This window comes from Eschscholzia californica, unplaced genomic scaffold (genome assembly GCF_041429995.1).
Source record: "Eschscholzia californica isolate CP2 unplaced genomic scaffold, dmEscCali1.0.p SCAF_5, whole genome shotgun sequence".
Classification (NCBI taxonomy): Eukaryota; Viridiplantae; Streptophyta; class Magnoliopsida; order Ranunculales; family Papaveraceae; genus Eschscholzia; species Eschscholzia californica.
The window spans coordinates 18420516-18447073 of NW_028238472.1; the positions used below are offsets into that span (position 1 = coordinate 18420516).

The 26558-nt window shown below is 35.0% G+C and overlaps 1 protein-coding gene across 3 annotated transcripts; it reads left to right on the forward strand.

The window, feature by feature from the left end:
* The first annotated feature begins 1572 nt into the window (after nucleotides 1–1572).
* PWD (phosphoglucan, water dikinase) lies at nucleotides 1573–16818 on the forward strand. Of its 3 annotated transcripts, none has more exons than XM_086643320.1 (32): nucleotides 1651–1986; nucleotides 2870–2960; nucleotides 3035–3144; nucleotides 3235–3313; nucleotides 3423–3514; nucleotides 3628–3781; nucleotides 4292–4615; nucleotides 4956–5066; nucleotides 5153–5248; nucleotides 5323–5457; nucleotides 5902–5990; nucleotides 6171–6305; nucleotides 6904–7066; nucleotides 7151–7240; nucleotides 7316–7501; nucleotides 7638–7700; nucleotides 7776–7838; nucleotides 7984–8043; nucleotides 8128–8280; nucleotides 8386–8469; nucleotides 8874–9050; nucleotides 9164–9270; nucleotides 9423–9636; nucleotides 9707–9810; nucleotides 9904–10033; nucleotides 10741–10866; nucleotides 11049–11159; nucleotides 11485–11583; nucleotides 14940–15113; nucleotides 15200–15292; nucleotides 15891–16006; nucleotides 16486–16818. In XM_086643320.1, the coding sequence occupies exons 1-32, from the start codon at nucleotides 1955–1957 to the stop codon at nucleotides 16688–16690; spliced, it is 3966 nt and encodes a 1321-aa protein (XP_086499446.1). In that variant the 5' UTR covers nucleotides 1651–1954; the 3' UTR covers nucleotides 16691–16818. The 3 variants fall into 3 exon arrangements, with proteins under 3 accessions (XP_086499449.1, XP_086499446.1, XP_086499448.1); XM_086643322.1 differs by having other exon boundaries at nucleotides 1665–2440; nucleotides 2563–2960; XM_086643323.1 differs by lacking the exon at nucleotides 2870–2960 and having other exon boundaries at nucleotides 1573–1986.
* Nucleotides 16819–26558: the final 9740 nt, after the last annotated feature.

Genomic DNA, 26558 nt, shown 5'->3' on the forward strand with positions numbered 1-26558 from the left:
AAGGGACCTAATTGTTTTCTTGCTGAAATTGTTTTCTTCGTGGAGGAAGAGATATAGTTCATGGATTTCGAATCTTGTTTAGAGAGACCTAACTGTTATCTTCTTGCTAAAATGGAATTAGTTTATGGAGGAAGAGATGGATACGAGAGAATACAGGGAGTTTAGAGAGAGAAACTTTGAGACACTAGGAGAGATATCGCGACTTCTAGAGGGTGGGAAATTTGATTTCTCACCTTTTTTAGGGGAAAAATTATGAAGCTATTTTCCCACTTTTTTTTACCATGAGAAATTGACTTTCCCACGTTTTTGACTTTATCAAACAGCAGAAAATCAATTTTCATACGGAAATCGAATTTCCTAGTTGACTTCCCCACTAACAAACATACCCTAAATTCTAAAGTAATTATGAAATTGGATTGGTCCAAACCGTGGTAGCCTTTCGTCCTTAAACTCCTCCCCAAGAAATATCATGTCCTTCCTTCTTAAATAACTGGTATCAATATTATGCACCACCTTCAAGATGAAAAGATGCTAAAATTCAATCAGATACAGGTGTGCGCGTTTGTTGAAATCGGGGGAACTGCTCTGATACCACTTTGGAAAAAGAATGAGATATGAAAAAAATGTAAAAAATAAAGAGTTGGTAATTTTTTTTTTGTTGAAGGAGTTGGTAATTAAAAAAGTAAAAAAAATGTAGGATTTATGAAAGGGTGCCTCTATAGGCGCCTCCCCAAACTGCTATAGGAGCCTCCATCTGTTAGCGCCTCCTGCAGAACCTCCCACGCCTCTTTTTCTTTTCTTCTTTCACACTATTCTTTCTCTCTCTACTTGAAGAAATGGCAGATTCATCTAAAAAGCTTATTGTTCTTGAAGCAAAGATCAAACAAAGTTGAAGTGAGGGGTTTGGTTAGATTCGATTAATTGATTGATCCATCATTTAAGGATATAAAATATTTGTTAAAAACCTAGAATCAGCTATGGAAAGCATTGATGCTCTACCAATTCTTACAAGTGATTCTTTGATTTGTTTCTATTCATTCAACACACACTAACAAGATCAAGAATGTAGAAGAACAACATACTGACTAGAGAGGGAGTTTAGAGAGAGAGAGGGAGAGAAAAAGCTAAACTCCTCTTTCTAGTGATCTATCTAAGAAGAAAACTTAAGAGACAAATCAATGAAATTAGTAGTAGTATTAGATTGATGTTGCTATCTTGACCAAGGAAAATCATACTCCATTAATTCCTTCCACAGACTGCCCCTTTCCATGAACACATCATCCTATTTCAAGCTTCAAGATTCACGGACTGTCTAGTCCGTAGCCTCTCGGACTGGGTCATCCGTGGGCCAAGACAAAGACTCGGACTTGCCCAGTCCGGTGGGAGGCGCCTACAGTGGTCAGGCGTTTGACTACGGTCAAACCCCCTTTAAGAGGCCCCTATAGCAATTCGGAGAGGCGCCTATAGAGGCACCCTTTATGAAAATGGAAAGGAATTTTTTTTTTTTGTTAAAGGCAATGGAAAGGAACTTATATTGAAAAATAAATCAGATATGAAAAATAAAACCCTTCCATGACTACCGTCAACATTTAGTTGTCCGAGTGGTTGATAGTGTTGACGTAAACTCCAAAAACAAAAGAGTGTCGGTTCGTGGTTCGCTTGACAATCCAACTGCCTTCAAAAATTACGACAGTTTACCGTTTGAAAGTAGTTCTTGGAATGGGAAGAGATCTCCTTCCAAACTTCTCCAACATCCATTCGAACCGGACCGAGTCACTCACTTTAATGACTCACTACCAACGGCTATAAGCGTTCATTCTCATTTCACTAACCTTCGACGGAAAATTCCCAATGTCTAAGTTTCTTCATCACTCAAGAAACGATTTTCAGAGCCCTTTGGAAGTAAACCCTAAAAATTCCCAATGTCTAAGTCTCTTGAACAGTCCTTGTCGCCATGGAGATTTCGGAACCTTTGCTTTTTAATCCGTAAGAATAACTTCTTTTTTTCTTCTCCAATTGCTTCATTCGATTCTAACACTTGAACTCCATTATAAAATGAACGAACGATCTTTATTTCATTCAAGATTATTTGATACCATTTCTTCCTTTTTTTCCACCTTTTTAAAAAAGAATCAAGAAAGAATTCAACTTGGAGATGTTCTTTCTTTCATTTAACGTGATTGATTCTCTTTCTAGTTTCTACATCTAGTTACAAAAAGAAAAACCCTAATAAGCTTTCTTTCTTGTTTTAATGGGTTAAATGATTCATCCTACTTTGTTAATCTGTTGCTTTGTCTTCTTTAATGTTTGTTCTTTCAATGTTTAAGTTTGTGTTTGAGTATTAATTACCAAGTAACCAAATTCCTAATCAATGGAGATCCAATGTGATTCTGATTATTGAATTAACCTAATAATACAATCTTGGAATTTTTACAAAATGGTCAGAATCTATTAAGTCTAAGGACCAATTTGTTTTAATTCTCTGTATTTTACGCCCACTGTCTTGCTTTCAGAATCGCTTTAATAATGGCCAGTGTCTGTTTCCTATTCACGTTGTATTAGTCAAATTCAATTCAACTTCCATTGACATGGTCGACTTTATCAACTTCCATCTCCCTTTTGTGGCACATACAGTCTAACGTGCGCAACTCAAGGTATCACGGAACCTAAATGATCCGAACTCCAAAACCAAAAGTTAGAACTTTATGAAAAAGTCATGAACTTGATTCCACTTTGATAAAGATATTTCAATTAAACACTTATAATAAAGAAATGAGCTGTTATAAATGGGCTTGCCGAATTGTTTGCAATGTTTTACCTTTTTCCAATGGTTTAATAACTAGATAGCAATTTTGTTGTGGTATTGAAGTAACGTAGTAATGGCATCAGCAAAGTCTACTAACTACTCACAAATTCCTTTAGTTCATAATTTTGAATTCAGCGATGGGATGCAACTGCAGGTAACATCTCTTGCTTGGTTAAGGCTCATAGTTTCAGCGACTGAATGCAACTTCAATTTCTTTCTACTCTGTAGGTTAAAGTTTATGGATCTTCCAAGGGAAACAATGCGAAAATTGAGCTTCAACTTAGAAATTGTTCAAACTCCTGGATTCTTCATTGGGGTGGAATTTACCGTGGGCAGATGTAAGATTTCAGCTACAATCTATTTCTTTCAGGCTATGTTGCTAGTCTTGTTTCTTTACAAGAAACTTTGAGATTTGGTTTGTCTTTCAGGAAATGGGTTCTTCCTGCTTGTCCCCCACCTGGAACAAGAAGCTTTGAGCAAAAGGCATTACAAACTCCATTTATCAAGGTTTTATCTTTTTCATTAATTTTATATTTTAATAGTTCTGTAGATTCGGGAATCGTAAGCAACTCTTTATGGAATTCCAACGTCTTGCGTGTCCTATTTTGAGCTGCAGAACGGAGAGTCCTATTGTGTCAGTATAGACTTGCGAGACCCCAAGATTCATGCTATTGAATTTGTTTTGAAAGATGACAGACTGAATAAATGGTTGGTCTTTCTTTGAAGCTGCTCTTTTACTCTCTTGAGTATCTTGTTACAATTAAATATGATGAATTAATTCTCACAAATTCTATTGAGAGTTGCATGGGTTATTTTTGCAGGGTAAAACTGAACCAAAGTAATTTTCGAGTTGAGATACCTGAAGATGTTGCAACTGCTTCTTCTTCATTTATACCAAAGGATTTGGTTGAAAGTAAAGCTTATTCTCTCTGGGAAAGTAAGGGCCGGCCGAGAAACTCGCCTCAGCAGCAACAGGTTGGTCTACTTCCCCCCTGAGTTAGTGAAACTTCTTAAACTAATCCCAAATGACAATTCTTGTAATACACAATGAGCATTGTACGTATTTGATGCAAATGAAGCCCAACCTTGAATGCATAAGACCGATTATGCATTGGACAGATTGATTTATGACAACCTTCCATGTTGGGAGGTGCCTTAAGGCATCTCATCATGTACCTTAGTAGACCTCCCTGTCATGAATCTTCATTTATTCATTTCTTTTCTTCAGATTCTTACCTATGATTCTAATGATTTTTAACGTATGTCACTTGGTACCAACACGATCGTTCTTTAAACGTATGAAATGAAAGGCTGTGTATTAGGCTATTAGCATTTCCCAGTGGGCGTATTCACGGTTTTATGCCCTTATTGTGACACGCATCTGCTGGCTAATGTATTTGCCAGCAGCCTAAAATTCCATCTTTTTGTGACTATCATCCGCTCGGTGTCAATTTAAAGAAATGATATTTTGATAAATTGGTGCAGGAAGACTATGACGCTGCATATAGAGAGCTTCAAATCCAGTTGCATAAGGGAATTTCCTTGGATGACCTGAAAAATGGGATTCAGGCAACAACTACAAAAAGGACTGCGGATGTTACAGTCCGACCTGCACTTATTAGTAGTGCATCCACATTCAATTATCACAGGAGGCATGATGTGGGCCAGTGGTTACACAAGCATTCTATGTCACGGACCAATGGCAAGACGTTTCCAGCATCTGCTTTTATGAGTGTAGTCGAGAAATATATTGGCGGAGATAACCTAATCCTGCAGCAGAAATTTCAAGTTGGCAACAATGAAATAGTTGTAAGCTTCCTTAGAAAAATAATGTATATTCTACAACCAGCAAATACAAAAAGAAGAGACTATTCTTGTGGCTATTGGGACAAAAGAATAACCTACAAAAGGAAATACTTGACTTCATTTTAGTTGTTTGTTGAGCTATTACTGATAGTTTTGTAATACCATATCTTTCATTGCTGACAGTTAATTGTAGTATTTCTGCATGTTTTGGTTCAACACACCCGGAATTAGTGTTGACAATGCTTCTATGATCTTTTCCATGTTAAGCTGACTACATTTAGTTCTTTCAAAATCTAAATTTCATATAATGGTAAATGTTCATCTTAACAATTTCCGAATACAGATTCTTCTGAAGACTGTCAGAGGTGACCGTCACTTGTTGGTTGCTGTGAACATGAAAGGTTCTTTGGTTCTTCACTGGGGTGTATCAAAGCTTTCTTCTGCAGAATGGTTGGTGAGTATTATTTGCTGACTATGTGACAAAGTAAGACGCCTGCTAAATTTTTGCTCAACTTTAGTATAAATTTTTCCATACTGAAGGTCCCTCCACAAGAGATTTTACCTGAAAGGTCAAAGTTGATTAATGGGGCATGCCAGACTTATTTTAAGGACATGTCATCTGGAGGAGGGTATCAGGTAATGATTTCTTACAAGTTACAAATACTACCCTCTTATCTTTTTGGTAAATAAACTTTTGGAATATTATGCAGTTTGTGGATATCAACCTGCATCAAAGCAATTTTACGGGAATCCAGTTTATACTCTGGTCTGGTAGTTCTTGGATAAAGAATAACGGGACGAATTTCAGTGTGGATCTGAAACCACCAAATCATAAACGCGATCAGGTTATCGTATTTTGTCCTTAACAAATTCTTACCTTATGTTTCCTTGCCATGCATTCTCATCAGGTGTCCAAATTTGTTTATGGTAAACAAATGCTTTTCAAATACACAAACAACATATTATTAAGGATTGATTAACTTACTTCTTGATTAGTTAACGGTTACTAGAAGGTGATGAGGTTATGAATCGGATCTCTCATAAAATTGTTATAAGGGGCCTTATTAAGTTTAATCAAGGCCTCAATTGTTTGAAGTTTTGCACGGAATAATTGGATTTGTTGTTGCATAATAAAATTGAATACATGCATTTACTAATCTTGCTTTTCTAAGTTGGTGCTCATTACGGAAGGCAGCAAACTCTCTAACCTTAGTTTTTTATTATATAGTTCCAGATCCATCTATTGAACTTTTGTTGTTTGGTTGTCTGACGAATGATCATCTCTGTAGGAAGAGGGTGACAGGAAACAGATGGCAAAATGGTTACTTGACGAAATATTTCAAAAAGAAAAAGATGCTGAGAGGTCATTAATGCATAGGTGAGTGCAAAACACAGTGATTGAGGAAATGAGGTCTTTACATCTAAAATGCAAGACTTTACTACAAATCCCTCGAGATGGAGAATTACAAAAGTTCTGCTCTATCAAATATACATTGTAAGTATTATCATGTAAATGTAATTGAATTGGTAAGTAACCGTCTTCTCTCATCTGAAACAGGTTTAATATTGCCAAAGAGTTAACTGAACGTTGTGAAAGTGAGGGGCAGTTGGGGCTTATTGGTATATTGGTGTGGTTGAGGTTCATGGCATGCAGACAACTTACATGGAATAAGAATTATAATGTTAAACCTCGGTATCAGGCTTTTCTCTCCCTTTTCTATTATGAGTGTTATATTTCTCTATCATTATCTACTGTGATACGAACTTGAACTCTATTTATGATTCATTGTTCTTTTCTCTTTAGCTTCAGTTATTTCTTTCTTCCAAGTAGAAATATTAATAATTTAATGTTGTTTAGCATTCTAAATACATGAAGAGTTTGTATAGGTTTTTCTTAGGCAAAACCCTTACTCCTAAAAGTAACCAAGCACCCTCACCTATCACATTGAAGTTTCAAGGTCCTTCTCCATGTGATAAGGTTTCCATCTGAGTTTCTTTGTTGAGAGATATTAATAGAATTCTTAAAAGCTTTAATATATGTACATAAGCTTGATCTGTGAAAAATGAACATGTACTTGGAGAAGGTTCCAAATAGCAACTGTTAACATACTTTATTGTAAGTTTTGTGCTTTCTGTGAGTCACAGACATAAATCTTAGTGTAATAACCACCTTTAATAAAATATTTACTTTTTTTCTTCACCACCCATCCCACCTCTGGATATGGCTGGAAAAATTTATTGTTGATATGCCATATTTACTTACAAAATTTTGTATTATACTGTTGCTTCAGTGAGATTAGTGCAGCTCAAGATGCTTTCACTAATCTATTACAAAGAAAATATTCCAGTCAACCAAATGATAGAGAATTCTTGAGACTAATTATGGCAACTATTGGCCGAGGAGGTCAAGGTGATGTAGGTCAGAGAATTCGTGATGAGATTTTAGTACTTCAGGTATGTTTCGTTTATCTTCTATAATAAGTAATAACATACTTCATGTTATGAATATAATTATTTGACATGGTTCAAAAATATCAGAGAAATAATGACTGCAAGGGTGGAATGATGGAGGAGTGGCACCAAAAGTTGCACAACAACAGCAGTCCAGACGACGTGATTATTTGTCAGGTAAGTTGGTCTGCACTTATTCTTACTTTAAATAAATTTATGAATCCGGATATTGTATAGTTACATTTGGAACAGGCACTCTTGGATTATGTTAGAAGTGATTTCAAGATTGATGTTTACTGGAATACGCTAAAAGCAAATGGTATTACAAAAGACAGATTACGAAGTTATGATCGTCCAATTGTTTCGGAGCCTCGTTTGAGGGTGGATACCAAAGCTGGACTTATTCGCGACCTGACGTCATACTTAAAGACGCTAAAGGTTTAGAAAAAATGCTAAAATTACATATATAGCACCTTTTGTAGCAGTAGTACATTAGTAAGCTTTAAAGTATGAGAATATACTTCAACTACACAATTTACTGTTCTCTGGAATTGATTCCATATCATTGATGCAGGCTGTTCATTCAGGTGCTGACCTTGAATCTGCTATTGATACTTGTTTGGGTTATTCTGCTAAGGTAATTCCTGCTGTTGGCCCCCCACTTTTTTCGGAACTGAGACCATGAAATTGTCTTCTCAATCTTGTGTTACAGGGTAATGGTTTCATGGGTGGAGTCCAAGTTCGTCCGGTTGGTGGCTTATCTTCGAAATTGCAGGTTATTAGATCTTCCCCTGGACAATGCAATTTCTTGCTGAAGTTTCCTTTTCTTATTCCACACTCATAGACACTCCGGCGTCATCTAATAATCAGTTCATATATTTGCTTCCTAAACTGACATACTTAGTCACTGTCAATTGCAGGAATCCTTGAACTTTGTCAAACTGCACATTGAAGATACAAATATTGGTCCACTCATGGAGGTTTGTCTTGGAAGATACGATTTGTCTTATTTTTTTATCATGATCCTAAAAGACTCTTTTTAAATCTGGAAATTCTTTTACCAGAAATTATTGGAATGCCGTATTGAACTTCGTCCAATTCTACTCACGTCGCATGAGAGGTTGAAAGACTTGATTTTTCTGGATCTTGCTCTAGATTCTGCAGTTAAAACAACCATCGAGAGGGGGTGTAAGGAGCTTCGTGATGTGAATCTTCCAGTATTTCCTCTCCCTTAACTGTGGATTAATTCTATTTCAGATAAGTGCTCTCTAGGGTGGAGTTGTAGACTTCAAATTCATCCTAGGCTTCTTGTTGCTTGACAGGCTATCTTTTTTTTCATTTCGTTGATGCTCGAAAATGTATGTCTATCAACAGTCAACAATGAAGAACTCATTTATTGCACCAAGGTACTTACTGTAATGTATTAATAAACTGTTTGGATTCACTTAAATATGCAAGTTGATTTGACTGTCTAGTTTCCCTTTCTTTAGGTCTTAGATGGTTGCTGTTTGTTTCTCTGTACCTGTAGACATTTCTTGTAGCATCATAGTCGACAGTTATGACAAATACCAACACTCCATTTGCGAACCGAAGTTTTTTTTATTATATAATTACAATAGGCTACTATAGTTTGATTATCCATGTTATCAAATGTGGATTTCGTTCCTAATGAATGTTTTCAATTTGTTACCCATATACTTGTGTGGCAAGGTTTTTTTCCTTGAGTTTACTTCGAAGATGTTTCCCGTGATAGTTAAAATCTTGTACTAAACTCTGTTTCCATATTCTTGTGTTATGCTTGATTCTGAAGGACTGGTACCGAGTCTGTGAATCATATAGACCCAATGATGAGCAGTGGGCACTACAAGCGAAGGCTGTTATCGACCGAGTGAGGCTCGTACTCTCTGATAAGGCTCAATTCTACCAAGACATTATCCAGCCTAGTGCACAATATTTGGGGAATCTGCTAAGGGTGGAGAAATGGGTTGTATGTTATTAACTGGAGTTCTCCATCTTTGTACTGATCTTGTTAATATTATTATATGTTTCTTGAGGATTTTAAATTAGGCTTTAGAAAACGATAATCTACTTTCTTATCAGATCGACATTTTCACGGAGGAGTTAATAAGGGCAGGGTCGACAACAAGTCTCTCAACACTTGTCAATCGTCTAGATCCCGTTCTCCGGAAAATTGCAAATCTGGGCTGGTAAAGGTTCTAACTGGACCAACTTATTTAATTTATCGTAGCTTCTTTCTCTTCCCTTTTTTCGTTGTATGTATGGTCAATAAATCCATGATTTTTCATGGCCCCATTTTAACAATTTTTACTCAAAACTGATGCACATTTTTTTATGCCAGTTGGCAGATTATTAGTGCTGTCGAAGTACGTGGTTTTGTAACCACTGTAAATGAACTGATTGCTGTTCAGAACAAAGTTTATGGAAGACCAACAGTTATTGTTGCAAATAAAGTAACTGGAGAGGAAGAAATTCCCGATGGAGCTGTTGCTGTGTTGACACCTGATATGCCTGATGTACTATCACATGTTGCAGTTAGAGCAAGAAATAGTAAGGTAAGATATGTTCATGTTTCTTTACCAGAAGCCCAATATTCAGCTTAAATCAACCCTTTGGCATCTACAGGTGTGCTTTGCTACATGCTTTGAACAAAGTATCCTTGGAGCGCTCAAACTGAAGGAAGGTAAAGCTGTGTCTATACAAGTGAAATCAACAAGTCTTGTAATCAGGTATGATCCACAAGTAGTTGCTAAAGCTATGTACTTCTATGGATTAATTTATTGACACTTCTGTCAATTTGGTGGGTTCGTCTCTATCTCCAGTGACATAAGTAGCTCAGACTTATCCAATGGTACCATCATTGTATCCTCCATTCCTCGAGGACTTACCTTAAAAAGAAAATCTTTTTCTGGCAAATATGCTGTTTCTTCTGAGGAGTTCACAACTGAGATGGTAGGTTAAGTTGCTTCTTGTTTTACTTGTTCTCTGCAGGGGTAACATGTTTGGTTTGTTTACTTTGTTTTTGAGGTATTTTATGAGTTATGGCAAATGTGAAAATACTGCATATCAAAGTTATGTCCTCGACCAATAAGGGTTTTCTCTAGTGTTCTTTGGTCTTGCCGTCGTATAATTATTTAGTTAATTCATCATGCATTTGCTTCCAATTTTCTCAATCTAGAACTATGATACGTTGATACTTCCTGGGCCCTTTTTAATATTTATTTGCCTGGTCAACTGTTGGAACTCATAGACCATAGTTACTTCAATGGGTGCAATATGAGATTTGCATGTATATACTCTGTACTTGCAGAAAATCGTGTTAGGTCCATAAAGTTCTACTCTAGGTTAACGTCATCTGTACAATTTAAGTTAGATTAACCCGAAAACGAAAAAATAACAAACAAAGGACTTAATTACTAAGATGGAAACGTGTGTGTGTGCGTGTGTGTTTCAGTCTGTGGTGTACAACTGTATCCCTTTTATAGATTTTGCTGGTTGACGTATCCGGCACCTCATACCGATGTGAAAAACCAATATTGTGGTATAGTTGTCTGTGACACTAAATATGAAAAAGATCAGGATGATTTTCTTGTTAATATCTGGCTTAGTAAAAGCAAATAGAATCATTCATAGCATGCTGACAAGGTTTAATCAATTAGGTTGGTGCAAAATCTCGTAACATACAGTTTTTGAGAGGCAGGGTACCATCATGGATAAAGATTCCAGCATCAGTCGCCTTACCATTTGGAGTCTTTGAGACTGTTCTGTTATCTGATTTAAACAAGGTATACGGATAGAAAAAATGATGTACTTGAACTCATTTAAGTTTTCTATTCATGTATTTTTTTTTTTTTTGTCTATACTTCTCCGGCCACGCGATTGGTCACGGATCCTAGAATCATATTTCTACTATTATATTGTTGAATATTCTTTTTCGCTCATAGATAGTTAACTTTGTTCCTAACAGGATCTGGCAAACAAAGTTTCTTCTTTTGGTAAATTAGTAGGTGGAGGTGATCTGTCCAAACTACGAGCAATTCGAGAAACTATACTACAAATGAGAGCTCCTTCTCAATTGGTAACTTTTATTAACCTATTTGATTCCATTCTTTTCTATTTACAGTGGTAAATAACTTAAGAAAACAAGCTAAGTGTGTCGAAGTTCAATTTCTACCTGTCCTATTTAGGCTCTCTCTTCTATTACCTACAGCTCTTGGTAGAATCTTCTGCACATAAATTTTTTTAGATAATTTGATATTATATTAAGTTTACAGAATTAGATTATCGTTAACTGCCTGTATCCGACAGAGGCCCTGCACGTTCAACGTCTAGCATCTTCTCAAGTTAACCATTACTTGTATTCTGAAATATTTCCTCTTCTTTTCTTTTTATCTTTATGGTAGATCAATGAATTAAAGATCAAAATGAAAAGTTCAAGGATACCCTTTCCTGGTGATGAAGGTGAGGAGAGATGGAAACAAGCTTGGGAGGCAATAAAAAAGGTTTGTTATTCATTAACAGCCCCTACTATAGTAGTTTTACCTTTTCATATCTTTTTCTTTTCGTACATTTTTTTTCCCATTCGAGTAATGTCACCAGGATTTAAATGCGTTGTGATGTGTGACAAAGTTTATATGCTTCTTATACCATAACTGTTAGACCCAACTAGAGAAGGCAATGGAAAAGCTATCTTCTGGTTTACCATGTAGTTCTTAAGCATGATATTTGAAATTAGGGAGCGCATCTGGTGCTATTATGAAGTTGCTTTTGTAGCTTAACTTCATCGCTCAGTTTTGGTCCCAGGGTTTTCTAACCTTTTTGATGGTTAAAAATAGATGGGAAGTTGTATAGGCAATGCCCATACATGTTAAATGCAATGTGTGTTTTACCAAAACTTAGTCAAAACAAGTTTACCAGGTATGGTTAGAGGCAATGCCCAACTTTGAAGGTGTTTATCACCCACCGCTTCCTTTTCTCTTCTTCCGGCAAAAAGTCAATGACTAGAATTCTGTCAGCTACTTTAATTTTTCCCTTTTTCTTCTTCACCTCTTATCTTCTTCTTGTTTTGAATCCGAAGGAATATGTTGATGACAATAGGTAGTAAGCACCATAGCCTTAGTTTTTTACACCCAGAAAAACCACACTTTTTGTACCTTCCATCAAAACCACTATTTTCCCCTAACCTTTGTTAAGTTAGAGCATCTCCAATGCAACACTCAACAAAACTCAATTAATCCAATGTGTCAAGTATGAATTGAGATTCTCTTTCATAGTTGGCACAATTGAGATCCTCAATTCAAAATACTTCTCCACTGCAACACTCAAAAAGACTTAACATTCACTTTAGCTTTACTCTTGTTTCTTATTTTAATATGAGAAATTCTATATTTACAACTAAAAATTTGGAAAAAGTAATCCAGATCTAGTTGGCATTCTTTTGGAAGTTACAATTGATTTTGACACCAAAAAATAAGGAAGGAAATTAATTATAGAAAAATACTATTATTGGTGTTTGACTTTTGGTCTTCTTAAGTTAATCAATAATAATTAATGAATCTATTTATGTTAATCTTAATATCTACATTCTTTTCATTGTAACAGTTTTATTGAATTGTTATTTCATAATATCACTTTTTCATGATCAATTTAATTAAATTATTCTCTTATAATCATTCTGAAATATTAAATTTAGCTGTTTTATCCAAATTAATTTTATAAAGTATTACTTATTTTTATGGAAGATACTCTAGATTTGCTATTTAAACATTGTTTCTTTTCAGACAAAACCAAAGCAAAACAAGCAATATGATTAATGGCTTATCTTAGTGAGAAGAACGATGAAAGGAAATTTTACTTTATTGATTAGTTAAATTTTCATCTTGAAAAAAAGAGACTTTGGAACAATTTCACAATTTAATTTTGAGGAATTAAATTTTATATTAGCATGTAAAAATGAATTTGAGATTTAAATATTATAGAAACACTAAAAGATTTAAGCTTGTGCTTCAATGTGTGACCATGGTTGTAATATTTATTTTGTTACAAAAACATCATCTAAGTTATATATCCATAAAATAAAATAAAATTTTCTTTCATTTTTCTTCCCACTAATTACTTGTTTTGTTTTGGTTTTGTTAGGAAAGAAATAGTTTTAATGGACAAATTTAGAGTTTCTTTCTTAAAAAGTAAGTAATATTTTATGAAATAGATTCATGACTTATTTAAGAAGACCAAAAGTCAAATACCATTAATAGCATTCTTCTATAATTAATTTCGTTCCTTGTTTTCAAAAAGAATTATAGTAGTAATTTGTAAAAGAGTCCATGTAGGATGCCAACTAGATCAAGATTACTTTTTCCAGATTTTTAGTTGTAAACATAGCATTTCTCTTTTAATATATAAAATGATGATGTGGACCAATTGAGATACAACAATAAATGTTGAGATATTCAAAAGAAAACTCAACAATTGAGTTTTCTTTTGAGTATCTCAATATTTATTGTTGCCACATCATATTGAGATTTTAGTTGAGTGTTGCAGTGGAGAGTGTTTTTTGTTAAAAAATGAAGTAATACTATGTGTCAAATTGAGTTTTTCAAGTTGAGTGTTGCATTGGAGATGCTCTTAGGGGGCTAAATCTGACACGAAATTTCGAAAAAAAAAAAGTTAAGGTTTTCGGAAGATAGGAAATTGTGTTGGACTTCGAGAAAATTCAAATCATATGTTTGTATCTTCTCTTTATTTGTTCAATCTTTCTTGATTAATTCTTCTCTTTTTCAAGGGTTTCATCTCTTCTTCAATTGATCTTTAACTTCACTTATCGATTTAGGGTTTTAGTTTGGGATTTATTAAGAAAATCTAGAGAGAAAAGAAGGAACGGTCGGGTTTTTTGTTTCGGCTCAAAAATTTTGAGATTTTAAGATAAAAGGGTTACTTTAAGGGGGAGACAATGCTTACTACTAAACAGGTATCTTAGGTTTTATTTCTGATTTAGCCCCTAACTTAACTACATTATTGCAAATTAGCATCTAACTTAACTGTTGTAGGGTCATGAATGTTAATTAAGTCAATTTCACCCCCTAACTTAACTATTCTACTGCAGCTTAGACCCCCAATCTAACTGTTTTAGGGTTACATTTGATAAATCATTCAAGTTAGCCCCTAAACTAACATTTTTATTGTAGATTAGCACCTAACCTAACTATTTTAGGGTTATTAGTGTTAAACCCCTGACATAAATATTTTATTGCATATTAGACCCCCAATCTAATTGTTTTAGGGTTGCATCATATTTCTATCATTTTAGTGAATTTGAAATAAATTTCCACGCAGACCGAAACGTTGCCACTTTTGGATCGACCAAAATTTCCACCGAAACCGACATTTCATTTTTTGCATAAAACTGGTTTGGAAATGTTTCGATCGACTATCAACTGTTGTATTGGGTTTGCAAAGGGTTGTTGTGGAGTTGCATTAGGTTTCATTGAGTTGCAGTTTGGTTGAATTGGGTTGCAGTGTCGTGGGGGTGCATTAGTTTTCTACTGGGGGTATAATAGTCAATTTCATAAATTTAAAAAGTGGGTAGCTTTGGGTTTGCATTAGTTTGCAATCGACTGCATTGGGGTTATAGTGGACTTGGACTAGGTTGCATTGCATTGTGCTGGGCTTGTAATGGGTTTGTAGTGCAGTGGGGTTGCATTAGGTTGCATCGAATTTAGGGTATAATAATGTGCATTGCGATGGGTTGCATTAATTTTTTAATTTCGGTTCTCTTTTCAACCAAAGAAACTAGGAAATTGGGCTTTTGGCCCAATTTCATGTATTCGTGATTATTATCTCATTTATTCGGTTCACATAGGTGTGGGCGTCAAAGTGGAACGAAAGGGCATATGTTAGTTGCAGAAAAGCTAATCTAAATCATGACAACCTCTGCATGGCTGTCTTAGTACAAGAAGTAATTGATGCGGACTATGCTTTTGTTATCCATACAAGAAATCCCTTATCAGGAAATTCCTTGGAGATATATACCGAGGTAAGCTTGACCAGATTATTTCATAGGTAAGATTGACAAGTCATTTTCAGACTGGTCTAAACTAATCACCCATTTGGTACCAACAGATTGTCAAGGGCTTGGGAGAAACTTTGGTAGGTGCCTATCCTGGAAGAGCGATGGGCTTCATCACCAAAAAATCTGATCTGAACTCTCCAATAGTAAGATACTACCTCGTGCAGATTCCTTTTGGTTTTTTGCATTTACATGTACATATGTTCTGTAGCAGCAAGCCCGTCAGACACCCAAGTCGCTATCCAAATTAAGAAATTCAGGAACTTCAATTACTTTCTTTCCTAGTTACTTCAGACCTTTGTTAGAAATAGTTGCTAACAACGGAAATAGTGTCTGTTTTATGGCAATGGTTGGGCACCAATAAAAATCCTTTCTGTTCATTTATGTTCTTTAGGAAAACCTAGAGTTTTGCCACATTGTTATAACGAATATCGTTCCGTTTATAATTGTTCTAAAAAATCATGTTTTGTAGAGACAATGCCAGAAGAGCGTTCTTTTTTCTTTCTTGTTACTGCTATATCCATTTGCTTGTTTTTCAAAACTAAATGGCACCTGTTACGTTGATTATGTCGTTATAACGGAAAATTTCTGTTGTAGTGGTAAGATTGGACCTTTGCTCTACTGATATACTTATATTTTCAAATGTTGGTTAGAATTGTCATCCATTGCCTCATCAAGGAAATTAACCTATCATAGAGCATATTTTGATTATGGATGAGGGTTTCAATTGATGTTCACTTGCAGATTCTTGGTTATCCGAGCAAACAAATTGGATTGTTCATTAAGAAATCCCTTATATTTAGATCAGATTCCAACGGTGAGGACTTGGAAGGATATGCAGGTGCAGGCCTATATGACAGGTAACCAGTTTTGCTATATTCTGTTTGCTTTCGTCACCAACGACAATCTATTCACGCTAAATGTCAAGATGACTTGACTATCAGGGTAAGTAGTTGGGTTGGACGATCTGAGTAACGTTGAGATCAAGATCGAAATCAGGGGTTAACCCAGTCCCATCCCACCCCAAACTGCTTTGCTATATGGATATTGAAAACCGGAAGAGATTGAATATCAAATAGCCAAGACGCCGTAACACTCTGTTGGTCTTCCATCAATATGTCTTCCTTTATATGTTCCTCTCCGTCACCATTTTTCTTTTAGAAAAAGAAATTCTCACAGAAAGACCTAACTTAAAGAGGGAGGTCCAAGGATTCAAAATTACGACCTTCCCCTAGGTCAGACATCTTTTGACCATCTGGACGGAAATTTTATTAGGGAATGCATATTACCTCATCTATGGATTCTATAACATCTAGATTTTGTGTGTTTATTATGGCAGTGTCCCCATGGATAAAGAGGATGAGATCATATTGGATTATTCGTGTGATCGTTTGGTAGTCGATAAAGGCTTTCAACGTTCAATATTTTCGAAAATTGCAGAGGCAGGGAAGATCATTGAGAGCATGTACTCTTCCGCTCAGGACATCGAAGGGGTAGTGAAAAATGGCGAGATTTATGTGGTTCAAACCAGGCCTCAAATGTAACATCTTAAATATTACTATGCTTTTAGCCCCAAGGATCGGTACGGGCATAATAAACATTAAAGCAGTGAAACTTACTACAATATCATGATATTATCATCTCTAATAAGGCCGTTGGTTTAATGCTTTTAGGGATTTGTATTTTTTGCTTTCATATCTAAATCTGGTTCATATGGTTTTGACTCCACTAACCTGATTCATCTGAATCTAGGTCACAATAAAGGATGAGGAGAGTGTTGACCAAATCTAGGTTCATATGGTTATCCCTTGTAATTAAAACACAAAAAAAGAAGAATGAGGAGAAACAGTGTATTCACCAAATATTCTCATGCATTAATTATTGAATAAAGAATGTAAACTTTGAGCAAGAAGTTAACCTTAAAAGAATTTCTTTTCTCGTGCTTCATGAAGCACTGAATTTCTTGCAACTACTTAATGTTGGAAGTAAGAACTAGAGAGGAAAATCTCAGATAACTTTGTTTTAGAAGAGGAACTTGTCTTATCGAGGTGGTATGGAGAATAATATTTTCTACTACCGTTTGAAGTATTAGATTACTATTACTTTAAACTGCAAACCCTTTCTGGAAGCCTTCTATTTATCCACGTCTTTTTTTTTTGCTTAACAATCGAATTAGGAAATGGAAAGATATGTATAATTAATAACGTATAAAAAAGATTTTTTTATGTAAAAAATTTATGTTGAGTCAAATGTTGGTCAGTCTTAACTAGTAAAAAATGTTGTATAAAAAAAACTAGTAAAAAATGTCAATTAATGGACTTGGACGGCACATGTCGAATCCTCGAATATGCACGAATGAGACTTTACCGAAACTGACAAAGAGGGCGACTTGCAAGAACTCTGTCATGTGAGGCCTGACAAGTGAGGTGGTCACCACGAGTCTTCTAGGCGTCTTGTGCTCTGTCATCATTTAAAGGCTAACAAAAGGGTTGATCTGAGTCAAGCTCTGTACCTGAGCCCTAACATGAGAGGTCTGCAAAAGTATGTTCGGCAAGCTGAGCTCTGCTCTGCCTGAAAGAAAGGTCGGTTACGCGAAAGGCTAGGTAACACGGAATATTCGTTTGTCTTATCTCGAAATACGATCGATTCTGCTACAATTGAAATTTTTTATGAACGGTCATGTCACATGGCCTCCATTAAGCTAGTAATTTACCATCGCCACGCAAGCCCATATGACTACATAGGTTTGCACTGAAAAGGGATCACATCTTTACCATTCGATTGCTTAACTTTCCAACCTATAACACAAAACTAACTTGAGCCTCGGGTTATCTTTGCAGGTACCACACTCCCCCCCCCCCCCCCCCCCCCCCCCCCTCATCTCCCCACTAGCGGCACGAAGTAGCAACAGAGTCACTTCAGTAACCTTGTATAATCGTTCCAACAAATCCAGCAATATTAAAAGCATCTGAAATGCTCGAACTCACCGTTACCATGTCCAAGATGGAGAATCAACCCGTCTAGGATAAAACGTGAGAGACCCGATGCGTCGACAAGGATGTTTGAATCCGCCGAAAGATTCACAAGCACAAAGTGCTCAACAAAGGCGTTAGCGAGCTTGACCTTGTAGCCTTACTCCCCTAAAGACGCAAGAGAACCACCAGAAGTTTTGCATGGCTAACGTCAATTGGAACCAAGTTACATAAGATGTGATGGCAGTGCATGAGGCGTTGTCGTAGATAAAAATAGGCGAGCCTAATGCAAAGCTAGCGGAAGCCAAAGCAGATCCTAGTCAGGGCTCGATTTTTTATCAGAAGTGAAAGAAATCAAAGCTTATGTCGAAGATCAGAGAGAAATTCCAATACAAAATTGTGAACAATTAGAGCAGAAAAGTTCAACACAAAGTCAGATTGCGTAAAATAAAGGAAAAGATTAAGAGATAGGGAAGTAAAGCATTGACTAATAAAAAAAATTAATTTTAAGTATGGGGTTAATTCCGTATTGGCCACCAACTTGTAACCAACTCATCGTTTTGGCCCCTATACGTATTCGGTAGTTTGATTTGACCCCCAAAGGTCAAAACAATTTAATTTTTTTTCCGGAAACACCATTAGGGCCAAAAACGAAATTAACCCTTTCATTAGTTAAGTATTGATTATATAACAATCACACAAATCAATATAGACATACTATGGTGACGACAGTGGTTCCTCTATGACTAACACATCGCACAATAGAAAGAACACATCAAACAGTATAGGGGTCCCCTAGGAGTTTCAGTAGATATTCTATGGCAGTGAACATGACTCACTGAGTATTCTGAATGTGCTTTAATAAAAATGTAACTTCTGGTTCAATCCTTATCTCGAAAAAATAGGGATCACCCATACCGCAAAGCCGAAAAGCCGATACACTTGCCTAGACCCCAAAATATAAGTCTCTAGACGCTTTAATCGAAGGCCACAGTCCACCCAAAGAGTAAAAATGATAAAACAAATATCCAATTCCAAATAGTGAAGGATCCCAATATAGTAGAAAAAGATGCCATAACAAGGCAAAAGGAAATGAAATTACGTACTTATACTCAGAAGAAATATTCAAGGCATCACAAAAATCAATACAGGGAAATTGCAACCCATTAATATTCAAGGTGTATGTTGCTCACATGTGTGTTATACCACTTAAGGGTACTACACTTTAATGGGGGTTTGTAACATCTAGTTTGTTGTGAATTAACTTTTGTTCCATTTTGTATTTCAGATAACATTTGCTTATCTGAAGATTTTCTGCAGAAATAAAGTATTAAATATATTTTACTCTATTTTGTTATGTTAAATATGAATCTCGATAAAGTTATCGCGGGACCAGTTGAAAATAAGCATGGTAAGATCACATTTCATTTCATTTATATGTTTTGCAAATATGATTGATCTATATCATTTGGTTGCATTACTATGTTTAACTATTGCTGCATTTAGTTACATTAAATGTTGAGAAAGTCCCTTTAATCCCATACTAGTACAACTTATGGGCTAAGCTGTTTGGGATACCTGATATACGATAGCGCATTTTAAATTTATAAGAATGTACATATTTCTTGATAACACATGTGTGGGATCACGCATGTGAAGTCAATATGGTATCATAGTACATAGTCAAGTCTAATGTGGTTTAATAAGGATTGACTCGACCATTATATCAAAAGGGTTATAGAAGAAATGTGTAGAGACTATTAGGTGATTTCTTATTTGATGAGAGATTAAAATAGAAATAAAAGGAACACTTCAAACTATATATACGACTTATGGTCCTTTTCGGGCTCAACTCCAATTCTTTAATATTAAACTGAATTCATTAATCGAAATGCGAGTAAGAATGGGGTAGAAAACCAAGTGGAAGATCAACCGAATCAAGTTAACCACTAGTTATGGGCTAAGGTATGCTTACCACATTTGATTTCATCTCTTTCAATCTAATGGATAGCATGTACAGATTTAATTAAAGCAAATTGTGTTGCAGTTCCTTTTAATATTGAAAAATAATAAAAGAGACTACAAAAGTAGACCTACCTTAAACTTGAACAGGAATCAATTGTCTATATAGAGTGAAAAAGTCCATCAAGAAAGTAAAAGGGTTGACTCGAAAATGGAGATTGTTGATTTTGTGTAAGTCTGAAACAGGCTTCCACCTGTAGCCTCTTGTAGCATTACTCTATATTTTATACTTGTACAATTACATGTATTATCTTCTTTCTTTTATCTATTTTATTTCTTTGCTGCCTATGCTCTTGCAGTACAGTTGTACATTAATTGCTAGAATTTTCGTTAACACGTGACACTTTGGGTTATAGGAGTATTATATTTAACAGTAAAAATTGCATGAACTTTAATAATAATTAATTGTCAATCTAAGTTTCTTATAAAAAACAAACAATAATAGATCGAATTCTACATGCAGAAGTAGTAATCCACTTTAATATTTCATAACTTAGCCAAAAATATTTTTTTTTAAAACATTTAGTTTTAGTATGTCATATATACTTTTTAAGTATCATTATATCGTTATGTCACTGAAGACACTGAATAATGTAAGAATCGAAGTCGTAACTACAAGAGACTACATTCACGATTTCAACTGTCTCAGCAACAACTAAAACTTCAAATGTTTACCATTATTTAATATCAGTTATTTTTTTTTGAATAACATGAAATATCTAACCACAACGAAAAATATATAATTTGAAGAAATACATTATTATTTCTTTATGTTTTCAATATTCACAAAGATACTAAACCATGGATATTTTGTCATGTGAGAGTTACAAAACATATAAACAATTTTGATTTTTCTTTTAGGTATGTAAACTCTAATCTTCCAACGACACTGAAATCCAAACGAATACAAATCATCCAACAATCTAAAATAACTTTCTACTTTATTTTTGCTTAAAAACAATGCTAATGTCAAATGACTCGAAAAATGAGGTTGACCACAGGTCGAAAGACGATTCACATTGGATTTTGACTGGTTCTCTTTTGACGTGGCTCAACTGGCTTGTAAGCCTATTTTATTCCTACCCTCGGGGCTCAGAAGTTGTAAAACTCGGACCGCTCGACTGGTTTTAAAACTGATTGGGATCCCTCTGCATTGTATGACGCGACTCTTTATTGGTCCACTCCTGTGTTTTATAAGATAAGTAAGTATTAAAAAGTCCAATCTCAGTCGAGAGCGGACGAGTGAGTTCTGAATCTTCAGAGATTGTTAAGGAATGATGTTTCTTACAAGAAAAGAGTAATATTTCTGCTTTTCATATAATAAAACCACACAAAGTAGGGTACCAATTAGACTATGCATTTTGTCCTAACACGAATATTACAGGGATACCCTGACTATTTGAATTTGATGAAGCTAAAACGTATCTACTTAAGTTATTAGGTATACACTTATCACAGTACCTTTTCAATAACTGTCGAGTTTCTTAGTGGGAGAGTGGCTTACCTACCTATGAGTAAAACACTTCTCGAGAGAATGTTAGTACTGGTATGGGACGGTATTAGTCAAAGTACTATAAAGTTTTCTAGGTAACTCTCTGTCGAGTGGGAGTAAATTATGGGTGGCCATTTAAGTCTGCTAGTGTAGGATTGATATATATATATATATATGCATGTTTTATTTGCAAAACAGATTTTAGCATTGTTTTGTTTTGGACTCCTTTACCAGCTTAACTCGTGTTGGTGAGCTACTGATCCCCTACCAGTTCTTAATATGCAAGTGCTTAGATAGTATCGTCTCTAATGGCAGGATTAACTGTTGGATTGCAGAGGCTGTGATGTCTCTGAAGGGTAGAGTCTAGCCAAGGGGTGAAAATAACAAAATAAATATCAAATCCTAGAGTGTGACGAATCTTTAATAGAGTAGAAAAAGATGCCATGACAAGGCAAAGAAGAAATGAAAGAACATACTCTTACTCAGGATATGTTCAAGGCGATACAAAATCAGTATTAGAAAAAAATAACTCATTAATATTTATAGGTGCATGTCGCTCCCATAGTATTACACCATATAAGGATACTACAATTTAGTGGGAGTTTTTAATTTCTGATTTGATGTGATTTAGATTTTACTCCATTTTGTATTTTAGATAACATTAGTATATCTGAAAATTTTCTATAAAAATTAATGATTAAGTATGAACTACTCTGTTTTGTTATGTTAAATATGAATCGTAATAAAGTTATCGTGAGACCAGTTGCAAATAAGCACTATAAGATCAAATTACATTTAATTTTCATTCGACGTGTATATGATTAATCTATGTCGTTTGATTGTATTGGTATGTGTAACTATTGGTGAAGGTAGTTAGATTAAATGTTGCGGATGTCTCTTTAATCCCATATAAGTACAATTTGACCAGATTGTTTGAGATACCTGATATATGATAACGAATTTGAGCTCGCAAGAATGTAAGCATTTCTAGATAGCATATTTGGCCTAAGTGGAAGAATGTTGTCATGTGAAGTTATTTGTATGAATATCTTAGTACATACTCAAGTCATAATATGGTCTAATAAAGATTGACTTGGCCATTGTATCTAAGGGCCATGGAATAAATGTGTAGAAACTATTAGGCGAGTTCTAATGGTGGCCAATATATGGACAACAAATTTTTCTATATGGACCACTATTTTATATGGACAACTAAAAAATTTATACGGACAACAACTTTTAAGGGGGCATTACTCTATTATTTTTCACTCATGTCCTCTAAGAATCAGAGGTTTTAATTTAAATCCCTCCTCTTTTCTTCCATAAACCCTAGATTTTATTTTACTTGTTCTTTGTCACCCACAAATTTGTAGAGAAATAAACTTTGGCAGAGACATAGTTGATCCAGTAACTGAACTAGTGACTCGGTGTATGAGCATACATTGGGGTTTAAGATGTACAGAGCATTGTACACAACTTGGAACTACCTGCCACTTCTGAAGTTCTTCCGATTCAGAATTAGCTAATATAAACCTAATCTCATAATCCAAATCAAGAAAGACTTGAAATTGTCTATTGCAAAAAACGAAATTGAGTTTAAACTCTCAAGTATCAGACAAGATCAAACCTATCTCTTGGTAATGTCGAAATTGATTTTCTTCTTGGTGATGTTGGAAATTCTCCTTCCAGCACCATTAATGAAATCTTACTTGAAAGGAAGCCATCTACGGGGATGGTGTAATTTCAGTTTGTGTTGTTACTGCATTTACTGAGAATAAAACAACACCAATGAAAATCTATGCCACAACACCTCTATTAGCTTGAACCAATTCTAGAGAGAGAAAGATTTATAGAAGTTGAGAGAGAAAGATTTAGTGAAGTTGAGAGAGAAAAATGAATTAGAGTTATAAGAGAGAGTGTGCGTGATTGTGGTTAGGTTTATGGCGTAATTGTGAAGAGGGAAACAAGAATGTGTTGTAGTCGAGATGGGTATTTCATCTTCAAGTTGAAAATTTCTCTATCTCCCTCTAAACCCTAAAAGAAAATAAGAAATGGGTCTTTTATCTCATCATCATCCGCTTCTCTGTTTCTCAATGGTCCTCAGATTAATTAGTATTAAATTAATATTAAATTCCTTATAAGGTTGTCCCTTTATTAAATCAAAGTCAATTAAGTCAAAGTTTGATGACTTGCACAATCCAAAAATAGCTGTCCATGTAAGAAAACTGATTGTCCACGTATCGGCCACCGTTCTAATTTGACGAGTGAATAAATTAGAAATAAAATGAATAGTGCACCTATATATATGGCTTATGTGCTATTTGGGCTCCCACTCCGATTCTCTAACATTATATAAATTGAATCCCATTATCAAAATGACAGAAAAGGAGGTGAAAGAACCAAGAGGAAAATCCTAATCAAGTTAACCACTACTATAGATCAAGGTATGCTTTCGTGTTTATATTCATCCCTTTGAATCCCACGGAGAACATGTCTAGATTTCATAGTTTTAATCAAGGCATATTGTATATAATTTTTGTTTAATGCTTGTATGATTACATCTATTATCTTCTTTCTTGGTCCACTTTTCTTTTCTGCTTATGCTTTTGCAATACGATTGCACATGAATTGGTGGAATCTTCATTAACACAAAATATTTAACCATAAACAAAGATATATAATTTAAAGAAGGGCGCTTCTATTGGCACCGGGCCAAATGGATATAAGCGGGCGGTCATTTCATGACCTCGGGTCAACGACCATTGACCCGAGTTCTCTATAACCACCCAGTCAACTAACCTGGGTGAAGTTCACCTCCTTTTTTTTCTTCTACCTTCTTCCAATACAAAATCCTAGGTAAGTGCGTACTACTGACGCCATTCTCCAGCACCGGCAACAACACCGACACTTAATGGCGGCAACTCAAATCAATAGATGGGTATGTCGTTTAGATGGCATAGTTTGGACTTGAATGCTAGGGTTTGGTATTGCCGGAGGTATCTGATGCCCAAACTCTAAAATCAATAGTTGGGTACCTCGTTTAGATGACATCAATTTGAAAAAAAAAAACATCTTGCGGCACAGGTTGCCTACACACTTATATATGCTTCCTGTTATGTTAACTCTGATTACATTTCTAATATAACAACAATTCCTTACATTTTCTGAATGTTCTCACTGAATTGACCTGTATTAGGTTGTTCAATTTGCTTGTTTATTTTTCAGTTTTGGTCTGCTAATTTCTTAAATTAACTGTTCTATTGGAGATTAAACATGGAATTCTGAATGAAAGTGTGGACATTAACTACATCTAATAGCTAGTGCTAAACTTAAGAAGAAAAAAGACCATGGGACCTGAATGTTGGACCTTCAGACCTTGTGATCAAAGAATTAGTTGTTGATGTGTATTTTGTTTAGTTAGCTATTTTGACAAACACCTAGTGGATAATGATCCTATATAAAGGGTAATTTTATAGGCAATGTTCGTTATTGTTAAAGGCAATGTATTTTGCTAATTTGACTTGGTCAATTTATTATGACTAAGTTTGGTTAAAGGCAATGCTCCGTTAATTTCACTCACAGGCCAAAAAGTCAAGCCACGACCTCAAGAAAAAAGAATCTTCATCTTCTTCTTGATCTTCCTTCCTCTCGTCTCTCTTTTTCCTCTCGTCTCTCGGCAAATGGAAGGACTTGGGGATGGAAGGAACATCTTCTTGGATCTATTGATTATACACTGTTGGAGATTAAAATTTTCATCTCAAAAACCCTAATTGAAGTTATCTCGTCTTATCAAGAACCTAATTGAGCAATTTCCTTGGCTTGTTAATTTAAGTACTCCCAGTTTGAGGGTTTAATGATTCTTGTATTCTTAATAATAGTTCACATATATATGTCATCATTATTTGAGGTTTTGCCTGATCTTCTTTAGTAAATTAACTCCCTTTGTTGAAGTCTTATGTGAAAGAACCCAAGTCACGATTATAACATGGCGATTGGTAAGGGGAGCTGGAAATTGTTGTTGGGGAGCTGTAGTACAAAATCAGTTTTTTGTATTACAGCTCCCCATACCAATTTAGTATTAGGAGCTATTTTTCCGGATTTGAAATTAAATAATGAATTAGAGAGGGATTAAAAAAAATAGTTACAACTAAAAAATTGTAATAGTAATTTTTCTTTTCTTTCCTATTTTTTCTTAAACCCTAAATATTTCAACAACAATACCTCTCTTTTCTTCTCCACAATCAAGATACAAAACAACCATTACCACTATCGCAAGATATTTATGATGTTGCTTCTTTAATGGAGGAAAAATATATTTTTCAATCGAATCACCAACCACCAACCCAATCAAACAGTGTTAGTATAGATGAAGATCTCTCTCAAGATGTAAGGAATTCGCAAGACAAATATTTTCGGTTAAATTTTATTTCTCTTTTTTCCTTCAACTTTAAAAATTTGCCCAAAAAGAGGCAAACTATTTCTGTTCGTTCAACAATTTCCCTAGGGAAATTTTTGTAAAATTTCCCCCCAGGTTAGGGGAAAAAAATCAAATAGTTTATCTATTTGTGAAATTTCTCTATTTAGAAAAAAGTAAAATAGTTTCTCGATTTTGGTTGATGTCTTCTTCATTGGGGAAAATACTTGGGTAGAAGTCGCCGTAAATTTGTAGTTGATGAAGGAAAAAGATTGCAAGAAGGATATTTAGGAGATTCGAATTCAGAAGAGAGAACGAGTGAAAGAGGAAGAAAGCGTTTTTCTTTTTGTTATTTCTGAGATATTTGACTATATTACACTTGAGTCCTTCAAATTATGAGTTTACCATTTAAAATCCGTAACATTAAAGGTCTTTAAAATAATAATCTAAAAGTCTTATCTCCCCTTACTAATCTTTATAGCTCCCCACCCATAATAGCTCCCCACCCATAA

What these genes read in the sequence shown, in the direction of transcription:
- PWD (XM_086643320.1), top strand. Translation starts at nt 1,955, where the DNA reads ATGGAGATTTCGGAACCTTTGCTTTTTAATCC. An exon ending in ATGAGATTTTAGTACTTCAG is followed by an intron (nt 7,067 to 7,150) that starts GTATGTTTCGTT and finishes CAAAAATATCAG; the next exon opens with AGAAATAATGACTGCAAGGG. An exon ending in AGGAGTTCACAACTGAGATG is followed by an intron (nt 10,034 to 10,740) that starts GTAGGTTAAGTT and finishes TTAATCAATTAG; the next exon opens with GTTGGTGCAAAATCTCGTAA.